At 41.2% G+C, this 14,605-nt stretch overlaps 1 protein-coding gene across 1 annotated transcript; it reads left to right on the forward strand.

Annotated features, from left to right (window-relative positions):
• Positions 1-3,492: 3,492 nt before the first annotated feature.
• FGB (fibrinogen beta chain) lies at positions 3,493-12,263 on the forward strand. Its single transcript, XM_079990468.1, has 9 exons — positions 3,493-3,649; positions 3,874-3,894; positions 5,303-5,509; positions 6,253-6,436; positions 7,654-7,881; positions 8,712-8,825; positions 9,807-9,929; positions 10,753-11,038; positions 11,867-12,263. Exons 1-9 carry the CDS (start codon positions 3,545-3,547, stop codon positions 12,096-12,098), a joined length of 1,500 nt encoding a protein of 499 aa, XP_079846594.1. The 5' UTR covers positions 3,493-3,544; the 3' UTR covers positions 12,099-12,263.
• Positions 12,264-14,605: the final 2,342 nt, after the last annotated feature.

The raw sequence follows: 14,605 nt of genomic DNA on the forward strand, positions 1-14,605 counted from the left end.
GTTACAGATTCTGAACAGAAGAGTGCATGAGTTAGCTTTTCATTGACCCCAAGAAAAAGATTCTGTTTTTTTAACATTAGAAATCTGGCAAGATTTACTTGGCTCTGATATTATACATACTTATCTGTGAGTAAGCCCCAATGAACTCAGTGTGGTTTACTTCTGAGCAAACATGCATGCTGCCAGGCATGTATGTGTAGAAATGCAGCTGCACTGTTTCTAAAAAAGATCCTTGCTTGCCCTTAGAGCTAGAGATAGCCAAGATTCAAATTCCTTCCAAGAAGTTTCAAAAAACAAACAAATCCCAGATCGTATCAGATTATAGTTTCTTCCAAATATTTTTACAGCTAACTATTTTGGATATGGACAGAAGTCTTTTAAATTGTTTGTTTATTCATTTGATGAGTCCCACTTTTCTGGAGAGCTTTCAGAGCTTTTTCTAATTGTTTAGTTCAAGTTCCATGCTAAATTTCACAACTGGGTTAACTCAGCTGATGAAAATAAACAGGAAGCATCCCACACATTAATCTTTAAAAGTGTGTGTGTGTGTACTTGCTTTCTTCCAGCATATTGTCATGATGTATTCTCACTTACGAGAAACTACTACAAATATTTGTTGCCTTCAGACTACAATTTGAGAGGGTCAGAGAGAGATTTCATGTTTGCACTTCTCTTTTAAAAGACAGAGTAGGTTTGCAACCCTGCTTGGGGGAAAAGGACATTTCTAAATAAGTTAACAACCAGTAAAGAGCCCCCTCTTGCACAAACACAGTGGCTTATCTGTGGCCTACTCATAGAATTCTGCAGAGCTGCACACAGACATATCATTTGATCTGAGAGTCACTAACTAGTGGCCTTGGCTTATCAGTCAAAGCAGGGCATTGCACCATGACTGAACAAACCAACAAGGCAAACGATGCAGTTTAGGGTCTCTGTTCTCCACTGTCCAAATATATAGGTAAATAAGAGGAAAGCCTAGGAAAAGGAGAAATGTCAGCCAACATTTTCTTGTTTTAAGAAAAACTCTTTACCTCCAACTCTTGAGCTAGAAGAATCTGCTACATATTCTCTCTCAGTAGAATGAATTACTGTACCTTCCAAAAATTGCTAAGATGGTTGTTTTCCTGCAGGAAATGAACATACTGTGTCACCTGTTTGCCATATTTGAACAACAAGGACATGTAAAGAGAGGTTCTTGGTGTTGCCCTAAAATCGTGTAATTTCCATCCCATGGATATTCAAGGCTTGAACATAATCATTTTCAAGAAGTGCTGGGAGACATTTTTATTTGTTCCAGCTTTTAATGGCTATAGCCAGAGTTAATGCTGGTGGTTTTTATTTTCCTTAGTGGGAGCAGGGTTAGGTGGGTTTGTGGGACACTTGTATTCACTGCTCCATTTCCACATACTCCTAGGCTGAGACAAGCCAATAAATAATAGATACCAGTAAATATGTTCAGGAATGGGTGTCCCAAAGTCTGAGCTTCAACAACTCTGGTCCTGGGAGTAAGTCCTATTGAACTCTCAGTGAGACTTCCAAGTACAGCACAATTTTGTATGTCTATACATTTGCTAAAAAGTGTTAAATATCTCCAGATAGTCAAGTTTTTGGCTATATACACACTTCTGTTTATCCTGTGTGCTCCAACTGCTGTTCTGGGAAGCGGTATTTACATGACATTATGACATAAGAAGAGCCTGCTGGATCAGGCCAATGACCCATCTAGTCCAGCATACTGTTCTCACACGGGCCAACTAGATGCCTTTGGAAAGCTTGCAAACAGGATTTGAGCTCAAGAGCACTCTTCTGAAGTTCCCAGCAGCTGTTATTCTATCAACTGGTATTCTAGCAACTACAGTTGTACCTTGGATCCCAAACGCCTTGTGAGTCAAATGTTTTGGCTCCCGAACGCCACAAACCCGGAAGTGAGTGTTCCGGTTTGTTCTTTGGAACCTGAATGTTCGACACAGCTTCCGTTTGGCTGCAGGGGCTTCCTGCAGCCAATCAGAAGCTGTGCCTTGGTTTCCGAATGCTTTGGAAGTTGAACGGACTTCCGGAACGGATTCCGTTCGACTTCCAAGGTACAACTATGCTCATGGATATTTCTGTGGGCTTAGAGTTACCGCTGGCAGTTCTTTCACTAATAGTAGTCAATATTAGGCCCCAAAGTATATCCACTGGTAGGACAGAGACCATCTCTGTTGGGCCCCAGGATCAGACTTCCTGAAGCTGGCATAACTTACATAGAAGCTACCACATGCAGAGTCAGACCATCAGTCCATCTGGTTCATCTTTGCTGCCTGGCAATGGCTCTCCCAAGGTTTAATGCAGGAGTATTTCCCATCCTTTCCTGGAGATACTAGGATCTTCATCATGCAAGGCAGATGCTATACCATTGAGCTATCTGGTTCATCTTTGCTGCCTGGCAATGGCTCTCCCAAGGTTTAATGCAGGAGTATTTCCCATCCTTTCCTGGAGATACTAGGATCTTCATAATGCAAGGCAGATGCTATACCATTGAGCTATGGCCATTCTCCAAGTAGAGCCATGTCAGGAAAAAAGGAGATAAGTCACACACGTATCTCCTGTGCTGGCTGCCCCAAGCCAGCAGGGCTTGGATTGCAGCAGGAGATCTGATACCCCTCAATCTCACTTAGCTAGGCACTGTTAGTAGGAAGATGATAGATGCTTATAAAACTTTGTTTGGCGTGGAGAAAGCTTGAGGTAGCATGCAACTAATAAGCTTAAATAAAAATCGTCATCTGGTTAATCTGGCTGATGTGCCACATTAAAGATTTGCACAAGCTCTTCTCATTGTGTAAGCATTCAAAGGTGCTGATCTGTTGCACAGTGAGACTTAAGGTTGAAGGATAAATTGCACTTTTTAAAATGGAGATGACGTGGTTTAGGATGGGCAGCATGCAATGCCGTTTGAAGACCAGGTTAGCATTTACAAAGTATGAAAAATATCCAAAACCACAGTAAGGGTATGTAAAATTACAGTAACAGACTTGAAACTACCCGTGAGTAAAGGAAAGACCAACTCCATAGGAATTAATGGGGCATAGTCACAACAAATAACTCTCCCTATTGATTTCAGTGGGACTTAAAGGATGACATTTAATTTTCTTTAGATCTGAGACAATGTAGTTATACATAGCTTTGGGTCAGGGTTGCTGAGACCTGAGGAGCAAAAAGGAGACGAAGGAACAAGACTATCAAGACCCTGATTACAGTTACAAACACTGCTAGTCTGTTTTCTTTACCCAATTTCTTACGACTACAACATTTTTAATTTCCGCAAATGAACATGGCTATATTTAAATGACACCTATTTGTCCTCCCTTGAAGATGGTACATAGCAAAAGATGTTGCTCAACTGGAGACTTTGTCCAGGCACAAACTCTGAACATTTAGGTTAAATATTAACAGTGTGGGACGGCAGACCTATCGTTAACCAGCTAAGATACTTCAGGTTGATTCATTTATATATGATCACTGACTTGCTTTCTCTGATTTTACAGAGGGGAGGAAAGCTGCTAAGATGCTCACGCAATCCAAAATCATGAAACTACTGTTGCTGTTTCTCCTTTCTGTTGTTGTCGTCGTTAAATCCCAGGCTGCTGTTGACTATGATGATGAAGAGGAGGTTAGAATATAAAGATTTTTTTTAAAAAAAAATAATAATAATCATGTGTTCACATTTTTGGTTTAGATTTCAGAAAATAGAGGCAAAACCGAATACCATTTTATTTGCATTAAGGAAATAATAATTTGCAAACTAAACATGTAAGAAAGAAGAGTTGAATTCTTGAGTTATGTGTAATTAATGCTGATCCTTTTCCCTTCTTTCTTCCCTTTTCCTTTATATAGGTAACCACAACCACAGCTCCGGTAAGACCGAGTTTTCTTCTTAATTAAAGAAAAACAAACCACATAATGGTTACAATTATGGATTCCGTTCCAGAAACTTACATATTTGCTTATAATTTGCTGTCAAATAATTGTGTGTGTTAAAAAAATTCACTTACCTCCAATTTAAGAATTAATTTAATATTGCCGTTCCAGAGACATTTATCATTCATTTCTTGAAATAAAGCTGGCGGGTGGGGTGAGGAAAGCCTGCTGGTCCTCATGGGATTATTCAGGTACAGTTTGACTGTTTCCACATAAGATACTGAAAAGTACATGATACCATCAGGGGGAAGAAAATTTCTCTAACATGACAATTCAATAGCACATGAACTTTGTCTATGGGAACACTGTCACCTTTTGTGAATTCAGTTAATCTTTTGAATGAAGTTCAATGGGTAATTATTTGTATTGTAATATATTATCTCATTTTATCTTAAAATTGATTTTTGCCTTCCATTGCTTTGGATTCATTTTTTCTCAGGTTTTGTTCATTTCATTGGGATGTTAGGTTAGGAATATCTAAGGGATATTAGCCCTATTCCTTATGCATCTTTATGTATTTGTAAGCACAAAAACTCATAATTGTTAGGACCAAACTGCACCTTTCAACGCAGTTTTTTCCAATTAAAAAATATGCTGGGAAGGGTGCATGTCCAAGCAAAGAATAAATAGGCAGGCATTTCTCTCTCTGCTGTTATTCTCCAGATCACATGCTAAGTGATTTCCCCATCCCTTAATGGGCTTCAAAAGAATGTCAAATATATTGAAGAATTTACTTGCCTCCAACCACAGATTTCTGCATACAGTTTTATTCTGAGCTTCCTTGATGACCCCTGTGCCCCCCACTCCAGTCCAAAATACTAGAGCAGGCCTGGTTTGTTCATAATACCAACCCATGGTTTATTAAACCATGACTTAGTATTACACATAAACCCTGCCCAGTGCTTAACTGTGCTTTATTAACTGCCAACAAACCACAATCTGAAGCCATGGTTTGTTGCTGGCTTACAAACCTTAGTTTGTTTTAACTATGGCTTGGCATTACATGTGAACCTGCCAGCTTTATTTATTCAATTTCCATCCTGCCATTCCTGCCAAAGGAGCCCAGATGGAACATGACAAAGCAGCAAAACAGTACAGGTTAAAGAAAAATAAGTAAAATAGATGAAAACATTTTAAACCATTAAGAACATATGGAAAAACTTTAAAAATATGCAGCCCCAGCCCCTCCCCAAACTACACAGGAGAGAGCAACTGGAAAATGAACAAAACTTTGGAGGAATAAATACTTCGGTAGATGCACGACGTATTCTTTTTATAACGTAAATTGTTTGCAGATTATAACAGTAACAGGATTATTTATCCTCCCACTGCCGTCGGTGAACAGGTTGACGGTGATGGAGTAGATGCACGAGGTCACAGGCCACTGAACAAAAAACGGGAGCCATATCCAACTCTCCGTCCAGCTCCTCTTCCTCCCAGTAGTGGCTTTCGATATCGGGCTCGTCCAACTAAACCACCTGTGGCTGGCCGAAAAAGAGAGCAGATTGTATTCCCCGATCATGGAGGCTGCAAACATATGTCGGAAGAGCTGGTAGGTTTATGTGCATTACTAGTGTGGTGGGACGATAATTCTTAAGAGCAAGTAGCAGGTTTCATCCTGTTTGATAAGGCTACCTCTTGGAAGCACTTCGGTGGGAAAGTACATGTGCTATTAGTCCATTTCTTGTTGGTTTGCTTTGGGCTGTAATCCTGATATTTCAAAAATTACAAACATGCCCTGCTGGGGAGCTTGCTTCAGAGCTACTTTGCCGGGTCTGTAGTGAAACATCTGTGTGGCCATCAGGTATTTAGATGGCAGCTGCTTTTAAACAATTGCTATTTTAATGGTTTAAGAACTAATCTTGTTTACACATCATAACACAGACATTCTGTTCTTTATCTCTCCCAGTTACTAGCCATCTGTTATGACAAAACCAGCTACAAATGTGTGGCTGGCCAATTAATTGATTTGTTAGCACCTACTTTGTATGCCCGATCCGTATATGCCTGAAATTCTGTGGAGGTAACCTTGTGATTCAGTTCCGTATCACTCATGGTCATGAATGAATTAAGCAATCAGATAGACAGGGCCAATTATGTCTCTCTCTCTTTTTTACCCATTCAGAACTCCATGCACACCCACACCCAAGCACTATGGGATGGCATCGCTACTTGCATATTTTTTTTTTTAAAAAAAAGCTTGCACATTGAATTAAAAAAATGTACTTAATGTCATGTTAGCTCTAACCCACTGCATTCAGCTGCATTGTGTTTGTGTGTGTGCGCTTTTTAAAGGGAGTCTTATGCCCAACTGGATGTGAGCTGCGGACTGCGCTGCTGAAACAGGAAAGGACGGTGAAGCCAACTGTGCAGGATCTAACAGATAAAGTGCAGAAGCTAGAGCAGTCCACTTCAACTATATATTCTTATACCCATCTGCTGGATGAGAGGCTAGCAAAGAAACAGAAACAAGTACTAGGTAAACCCTGCTATTGTTATTTATCACTTGCTGCAAATCAATACATAGGCAAAACTGCCTTGCTCTGGGTATGTTGAAAGGATTCTCGAGAAGGATGAATGATAATAATGACCACCAGAGGGCACATTCGTGACCACACTCCCCGCACAAACGTGTGGTGGGACAGCAGAATGCTTAAAAAAAAAATTAGTTCCTACCTTTATGTATTAGTTGTATTTTTGTAATTGGGTGTCTCAAGGTGACTTACACAACAAAAATAGAAAAAAGCAGAGATAAAAATAGCATTAAATGAAAACTTAAACATAAAAATAGCATTAAATGAAAACTTAAACATTGCTGTCTATTTTGAATAGACTTATATTGGAACTGGAATGTACGAACCATGTGTGAAAATGACACATTTATCAGTATGGCAGTTTGATCATATCAGCCAGCCATCAATCTCTAATCAGGGTAATAATTCCTGACTCTCGTGCTGGACCAGATAGGCAGATGTCATCTACAAACATCTGAAGTGCTTGTCCAGGAGATAAAGCAGAAGTGAAATCTTTATCATGGTTTATAACATACTGAATTAGTATTTATTATTTCTATTGTACCCTCCATACATATGTGGCTAAGTCCTACTCCTCTTGCCAACCTAGCAGTTCGAAAGCACGTGAAAGTGCAAGTAGATAAGTAGGTACCGCTCTGGCGGGAAGGTAAACAGCGTTTCCATGCACTGCTCTGGTTTGCCAGAAGCGGCTTAGTCATGCTGGCCACATGACCCGGAAGCTGTCTGCGGACAAACGCTGGTTCCCTTGGCCAGTAAAGCGAGATGAGCGCTGCAACCCCAGAGTCGTCTGTGACTGGACTTAACGGTCAGGGGTCCCTTTACCTTTAAGTCCTACTCAGACTAGATCCATTGAAATTAATGAACTTAAATTAGTCATGTCTATTAACTTCAGTGGGTCTACTCTGGGTAAGTGTTATTAACACTGATGCTGTTTTACAAAAATGAGAGGTCAGTTCTCTGCCTCAAGGCGCTTCCAATCTAAAGAAATGCACAAAGGATGCAGCAGAGGAATGCGAGGGCAGTGGGAGTCAGTGTCAGATTACTAGCCTATTGGGTGAAAAAAGTCTACTATGTACTATGTACTGACACAATAAATGCTCTTTTATTCTGTTAGCAGTTTTTTTAAAAAAAGTATACATGAATTTGGGGTTTTTTTTTCCAGATAACCAGAATGTAATTTCTCAATACAACAAGGAGGTTGAAGAGCACTACACTTTCATCAAAGATAACCTAGACAACAACATCCCAACTAATCTGCGACTTCTTCGTTCAGTTGTGGATAGTTTGCAAAAGAAAATACAAGAGCTGCAAAAAACTGTCACTTCTCAGTTGCAAAACTGTCGCACTCCCTGTACGGTTTCATGCAACATACCTGTGGTGTCGGGCAAAGGTAATCTCTCTCTTCCCTGACTTTTCTTGCTCCACAGTTTGACAGGTGCACAGGCAGCCTTGAGGGTGCCACTGGCGCATTCACAGAGACCCTTACACCGCACTGTCATCTCCAATGAGGCATCTCTTGTGACCACCAAATAATGAGCAGGGCAATCCGACCGCCAGCTACAGCTTCTGTGTCCATTGTGGCTGGTGATGGTCTGGCTACAGCAGCCCTGTAACTTCATCCCAAGGTCTATGACAGTGACAGGGAACATGTGGTCCTCCAGTTGTTGTTGGATTCTCAGATCCCATCAGCACTGACCAGCATGGTCAGGGATGATGGAAGTTGTAGTCCAGCAATGTCTGGAGAGCTGCAGGATCCACATTCTTGGCCTAAGGCCAACTTGCCTGCTGTTCTCCTCTCCTTCCTTTCTTCCCAATTGGCCTTCGTGGTAATTGTGGTAATTGGTTCACTAACATGCCGGCTTAAGCTAATGAAAATCTCTTATTACCTCATTCTACTGAGGGAACCTTGTTTTTTAACAAAACGGGTGGAGAAAAGACATTTCACATCAGTAGGATCCCCAAAAGTATTGGGTGTGGACCCTAAACACAAAGACCCTATGAAAACTCTGTGTTTGAGGGATGTGAGTGGGACAGTACAGAGACTGTATTCTTTCCTTCCTTTCATCCTCTCAATTTCATTCATCCTTTAGAAAGAAAGTGGGAGGCAGTAAACAATTTTACGCCTGTATGTAATTGGTTCTGCTAATACCAAGCTATTGGGAGGAGGGAAAGATTTTTGTAGCTTGCTCAGCAATATATATCATGGCTTTCTGATTGCAGAGTGCGAAGACATAATTCGGAAAGGAGGTGAAACATCTGAGATGTATCTCGTCCAACCGGATCCTTTTTTCAAACCATACAGAGTTTATTGCGACATGAAAACGGACAATGGAGGTGAGTTGGGCCAGTGCCCCACAGGAGCTCCTTGGTGATTTCCAGGACCCCTTGCCCTTCCCCATCTGTGCTGCTACTTCCTGTTCATCTGCCCCTTCCAGGATGCAAACAGAGATAAGAGCAAGGTGAGGGAACTGTAGCCTCCACTTGCCTTCTAGGCAGTTGTGTGGGTTGGTCCCAGAGGGAGAGAGCAAGTCCAAGTGACAGTGGCAAGGAGAGAGGGGAGGCTATTCAGGGAGAAGACTCACTGAAGCTGCCCATTTGAAGCTGCTACTGTGTTGAGTAAAGAGAACCAAAAGAGTGGCAAAGAAATTTGCACCAACTGTATTACACCTGCAGCTTTTGCGTTAACAAGAAAACAGTTACAGCCTGTCAACTTAACTTTGAAATTAAGTATTTGGTAGTTAAGTATGATGCACATTCTCTCAAACTACAGCTGGAATTCAATTCTGAGAAGATTCCCTAACCCACCCCCAGTAGCCTATGTGTTATGGATACTATCACATCAAAGTTTAGCACTTTGAAATTTCATGTGCCCCCCTTGATGTGAACATATATTTTTAGAGTATAGTTGCATATTTTGGTATTAAATATCCTGCCCATCTTGAGATGGGCAAGGTAAAAAATCTCAGGTTATAATCCAGATAGTGGGCATCTGACCCCATGAGAAATCAGTTGCTAAAATCTCATTATTTCTAAGAGGTATTGTTCTGTTACACAAGCAATGATCCACTGACAAGTTCTGCTATTGAAATGATATGAGAATGTCCAAATAGACAGTGCATGTCCTTTAGATAGAGGTGCAGCTATTTATTTTACTGAAGTCTTCTATATACCAGTACATTCAGACACAATGAGACACAAATTACTGAGGCTATATTGATGATACACTAAAATGACCTGTGCCAGCATTTTTCTTCTTCTTCTTTCCTTTGTTTTGGTTAATGACTGGTGATTTTTGCATCCTTTTACCTTTTCCAGGCTGGCTTCTTATTCAAAACCGCCAAGATGGCAGTGTTAACTTTGGAAGAACATGGGATTCCTATAAAAAAGGGTTTGGAAATGTTGCATCCAGTGGTGGAAAGAACTATTGTGACACCCCTGGTAAGAATCTTGACTCTGAGCAGCTTCTTATTAATGGAACTATTATCAGCTGCTTTGACTGGTGAAGAATGTGAGAGGACATACTGCAACTTGGGAGTTGCATGACTTCTTAGTGGTAGACCATCTGCCTTGTATGTGGAAGGTTTCAAGTACATTCTCCAGCTTCTCTGGGTAGGGTTGGGGGAGTCCCCTGCCAAAAACCCTGGACAGATGCTGCCAGTCAGTGTAGACAGCACTGAGCAAAGTGGGTCAATAGTCCCACTCTGTATAATGCATCTTCCTATGTACTTGCAGCCACATGGCTCAAGTGGCTGTGTTAATGAATGCCTTCATCATTACAACATTGCTCAAAGTTGAGTCTCCAGCTGTTATTGGACAGGACCAGTGGTCAGGGATGATGGGAGTTGTAGTCCAACAGCAACTGGAGACCCAGGTTTGATAAACACTGCTGCCTAAATGCCTGCCACTTTTGACTACCTTTGCTTCTTTTTTCTATCAATGCATAAAGTTTGTACAGCAAAACAGTGTCAAGAAGTGTTTTCTGTAGCTGTCTTAACAGTTTCTGAACTTTCCTCTTCCATAAATCAATAAAAGACTGTTGGTTGCATTGGAGTGATTAGAAGAGCAGGGATAAGCAAGATTTCTCTGTTTCTGTTGTTTAAAAAAATGCCATATGGTTTCAACTCATTTTCCAGCTAGGTGTTCTCATAATTCTTGGAACTGCCTTGTTTGGTTCAGGTTTTACAGATTTAGGACAAAGAATAGATTCCTTAAAACCCCTTCTGAAGATCTCTTTAGCCAATGTGTTTTCATTATCCCACAGGTGAATATTGGCTCGGAAATGACAAAATCAGCCAGCTTACCAAAATGGGACCCACTGAGCTTTTAATCGAACTGGAAGACTGGAATGGTGATAAGGTTAAAGCACACTATGGAGGATTCAGCATTCAGGGGGAAGCAAACAAGTATCAGCTCTCAGTTAGCAACTACAGGGGCACAGCTGGAAACGCCTTGTTAGAAGGAGCCTCGCAGCTGTATGGCGAAAACCGAACCATGACAATCCACAATAGCATGTTCTTCAGCACTTTCGACAGAGACAATGATGGCTGGTATGTGTATGCATTTGCACTTGGTTTGCTACTGTACTCTGGCACACATATTTGGGTATGACTAGAGATGAATTGCTTCCTTTGCAACTCTTAATGTTGCATGACTGCAACCTGTTAGGCTGGCATAGTTTATTACCATTGCAATAAATGAACACTGATGGCTGATGGGCACACAGATACACCTGTCAGGCTTTTTTTTGGGGGGGGGTTCTAATTCAGGGAGAGCTACTTTTGATTAGACATGTTTAGGATCATGCTGTCAGGCTGGAACAGATTATAAAAAGTACCCTAGGGTTAAGAGTTATAAGCTATATACAGTGGTACCTTGGGTTACATACACTTCAGGTTATATACGCTTCAGGTTACAGACTCCGTTAATCCAGAAATAGTCCCTCGGGTTAAGAACTTTGCTTCAGGATGAGAACAGAAATCGTGCAGTGGTGGCGCAGCTAAAGTGGTGCTTCAGGTTAAGAACAGTTTCAGGTTAAGAACAGACCGAATTAAGTTCTTAACCCACGGTACCACTGTAATTTATATAAGTCATCATTCGGAGAACCATGGGATGATCTCCTGGTTGATTAATAGAGATTACTTTGTCCAAGGAAGATACAGCTATTACTGGGTGCACAATTACATTTATTATGGTTGTAATTATCATTACTATTGTTATTAATTTAAATGTATTACTCACCCTTCACCAGGGCACTTTAAAATTCAGAACTGAAAACAGTTAATAACATAAATTAATATATGCTGGATTTGCAGATTATGCATTTACTTTTTTATTGGTGCATGTAAAATATACCTTTTGTATATTTCACCCCACAGGCCAAATCCAGACCCAAAAAAACAGTGTTCCAAAGAAGACGGTGGTGGCTGGTGGTACAATCGTTGCCATTCCGCCAATCCAAATGGCAGATACTACTGGGGTGGGCATTATACCTCAGAAATGGCAAAACACGGAACAGATGATGGCATGGTATGGATGAATTGGAAAGGGTCCTGGCATTCACTGAAGAAAGCCAGCATGAAGATTAGACCAGTCATCCAAGAACAGTGATTGTTATTTAAATAAACTGTGGCAATTTTTTTGTGCTCATATCTGTTTCATGATATATTTGAGCCTAACTTTGCATTAAAACATTAACCGGCAAACACACGTACTCTCCCATGTTTATGTTGGTTAAATGCACTGTGAATAAAAGCAGAAGTGTTATGCAGGCAAGTCGCATCTTACACTTATTTTACTTATGTGATCACAGCTTTGTGCAGATGGGGATGGGAGGGAAATAAATAAATTGAGAGGGGAAGAAAACCCACTCTCCATTTATTTCCCTTCCCCGAAGGTGAGCAAGGTGCCAAGCTTTGGGAATTTGCAGGAGAGCTCGGGGACACTGCCAGAACCTTTGCACAACCTTCCCAAAGCCAAGCAAGAAACCCTCCACCTTGCAGGGGTGGTAGTTCCAGGGGTTCCTGGCTTGGATTAACCTCATTGAAATAGTTTGCAAACATCATGTGATACATTTGTGACAGATAGGCAACACAAAAACCTTTTGAATACCTCATACTTCCTCTATAGTATTGACATTTTCTGCTCCGATAACTTCATTTCTTTATTACAGGATTTCTTACACATACCCTTGACCTTAAGGTCCCAGGGCAAGTTGCAAGACTGTCACACGGTTTAAAATAAGATAAAAGAATTTACATGAAAATCTAATACAATTTTAAGTATTATATAATGTAAATCACACCTCACAGCTGTCAAAGGCCAGGGTAATGAGCTGCGAAAAAAGCTGTACTGTAAAGAAGCCAGCTGCATCTTTCTGTGGAGGGAATTCCACAACTTCTCCATTCAAAAGTAGATTCAAAGTAGATTCAAAGTGAGGAAATGAGTTCTTGTCTCAAATTCTGTGGGAAAAGCTTCACAACATAAGAGGTCCTGCTGGATTTGTTCAGTGTTCCATTGAGTCCAGCATTCTTTTCCCAGAAGTCAGCCAGAGGCTTCTGGGAAGCAAACTGAGCTGCTGTGTTAATTAAATAAATAAATGGGTGCTTAACTCACCTTGATGCTTCTTCAGCTGGGTCTCCCTGCTTGCAGACGTCTGATAGGCACCTGATGGCCACTCTGATAACAGGATATGGGGCTAGATGGGTCACTGGCCTGATCCAGCAGAGATCCTATTATGTTTCTGTGTTTGGCGACAGAGGTATACTGTCTCTGAACACGGGTGTGTAAACTGCCCTGTGGTTTCTTGATGACGGGCAGTATATAAATTTAATAAATGATAGTAATAAAAATAATTCCAATAAGTGATTTTTCTATAATTTTATTCTTTTGTCTTCAAGCTACTTTTTACCCAACTTCCTTTTAATCACCTGAGACCAGAATCACCCTTGCACAGTTTGCACTAAAAACGTCTAATGCACATCAGGACATTTTGAATGTGACCTCACTGAAGTGTATTGTCACCAAACAGTTAACATTTGTCCAGTTAGACATTTCCCTATAGAAGTCTGCCTTTCCTGACAAAACAGGGCTGTGACTATAATTATGCAATGCAGCTAACAAGAAACAACTGATACTGGGATATCAATGCTTTCTCTGGTTGACTACAAAACAAGAGTCCTTTTAGTTCACAGCCCCTGTTCAGTATGTCCTTGCCCTCTAGCTATGTGGTGCCCTCCAAACAGCCAATGGTCAGGGATGTTGGGAATTGTTGTCAAACAACACCTGAAGGGCGCCACATTGGCTACCCCAGGCTAAGAACTTGCAGACATGTTTATCCTTGTCACCAGTAGTTGTACTAAGAGAGAGGTCACCAGCTTTTTTGGTCCAGCAGCACATTTTGAATATTGAGCAAGTGCTATGAATGTCAATCACAAAATAACTGCCATGGGGTGTGGCATAACACAAAATGTCTGCCATGGACGGGGTATGGCAGAATACAAAATGGCTGCCATCAGAGGATGGCATAACACAAAATTAGAGAGAGAGAGTCATCATTGCTGTTCCTATGAGATTGAAAATGGGGTGGTCTGGGTACCCTTCAAGCCCTCTGATTACTCTTTCAAAGTTGTTAGCATGGTGTAGTGGTTAAGAGCAGTAGACTCGTAATCTGGTGAACCAGGTTCGCGTCCCTGCTCCTCCACATGCAGCTGCTGGGTGACCTTGGGCTAGTCACACTTCTCTGAAGTCTCTCAGCCCCACTCACCTCACAGAGTGTTTGTTGTGGGGGAGGAAGGGAAAGGAGAATGTTAGCCGCTTTGAGACTCCTTCGTGTAGTGATAAAGTGGGATATCAAATCCAAACTCCTCCTCTTCTTCCCACCACGCCACCCCGGAAACCTCATTCTTAGCCTGAGAAGTCAGCCACATCCTCCTGATGCCAACTATGGGGATCACACAATATTGATTCCACATCCATATATACCCAGATGCTGTTGCCCCAGTACCAGAAAAAATATGCAAGGTGACCACGCCACACTTCCTTGCTTACACGCACAGTATGCACAAGCACTCGTCACACACAGACCAGTCACCCATTTCACATAAGCATCTTTCCTC

The sequence above is a fragment of the Podarcis cretensis genome (assembly GCF_951804945.1).
Source record: "Podarcis cretensis genome assembly, chromosome: 9".
Classification (NCBI taxonomy): Eukaryota; Metazoa; Chordata; class Lepidosauria; order Squamata; family Lacertidae; genus Podarcis; species Podarcis cretensis.

Bases quoted from the DNA above. Each gene is read 5' to 3' on its own strand.
- FGB (XM_079990468.1), top strand. From the start codon at position 3,545: ATGCTCACGCAATCCAAAATCATGAAACTACTGTTGCTGTTTCTCCTT. The intron at 7,882-8,711 runs GTAATCTCTCTC...TTCTGATTGCAG, and splicing joins ACCTGTGGTGTCGGGCAAAG to AGTGCGAAGACATAATTCGG. The intron at 9,930-10,752 runs GTAAGAATCTTG...ATTATCCCACAG, and splicing joins GAACTATTGTGACACCCCTG to GTGAATATTGGCTCGGAAAT.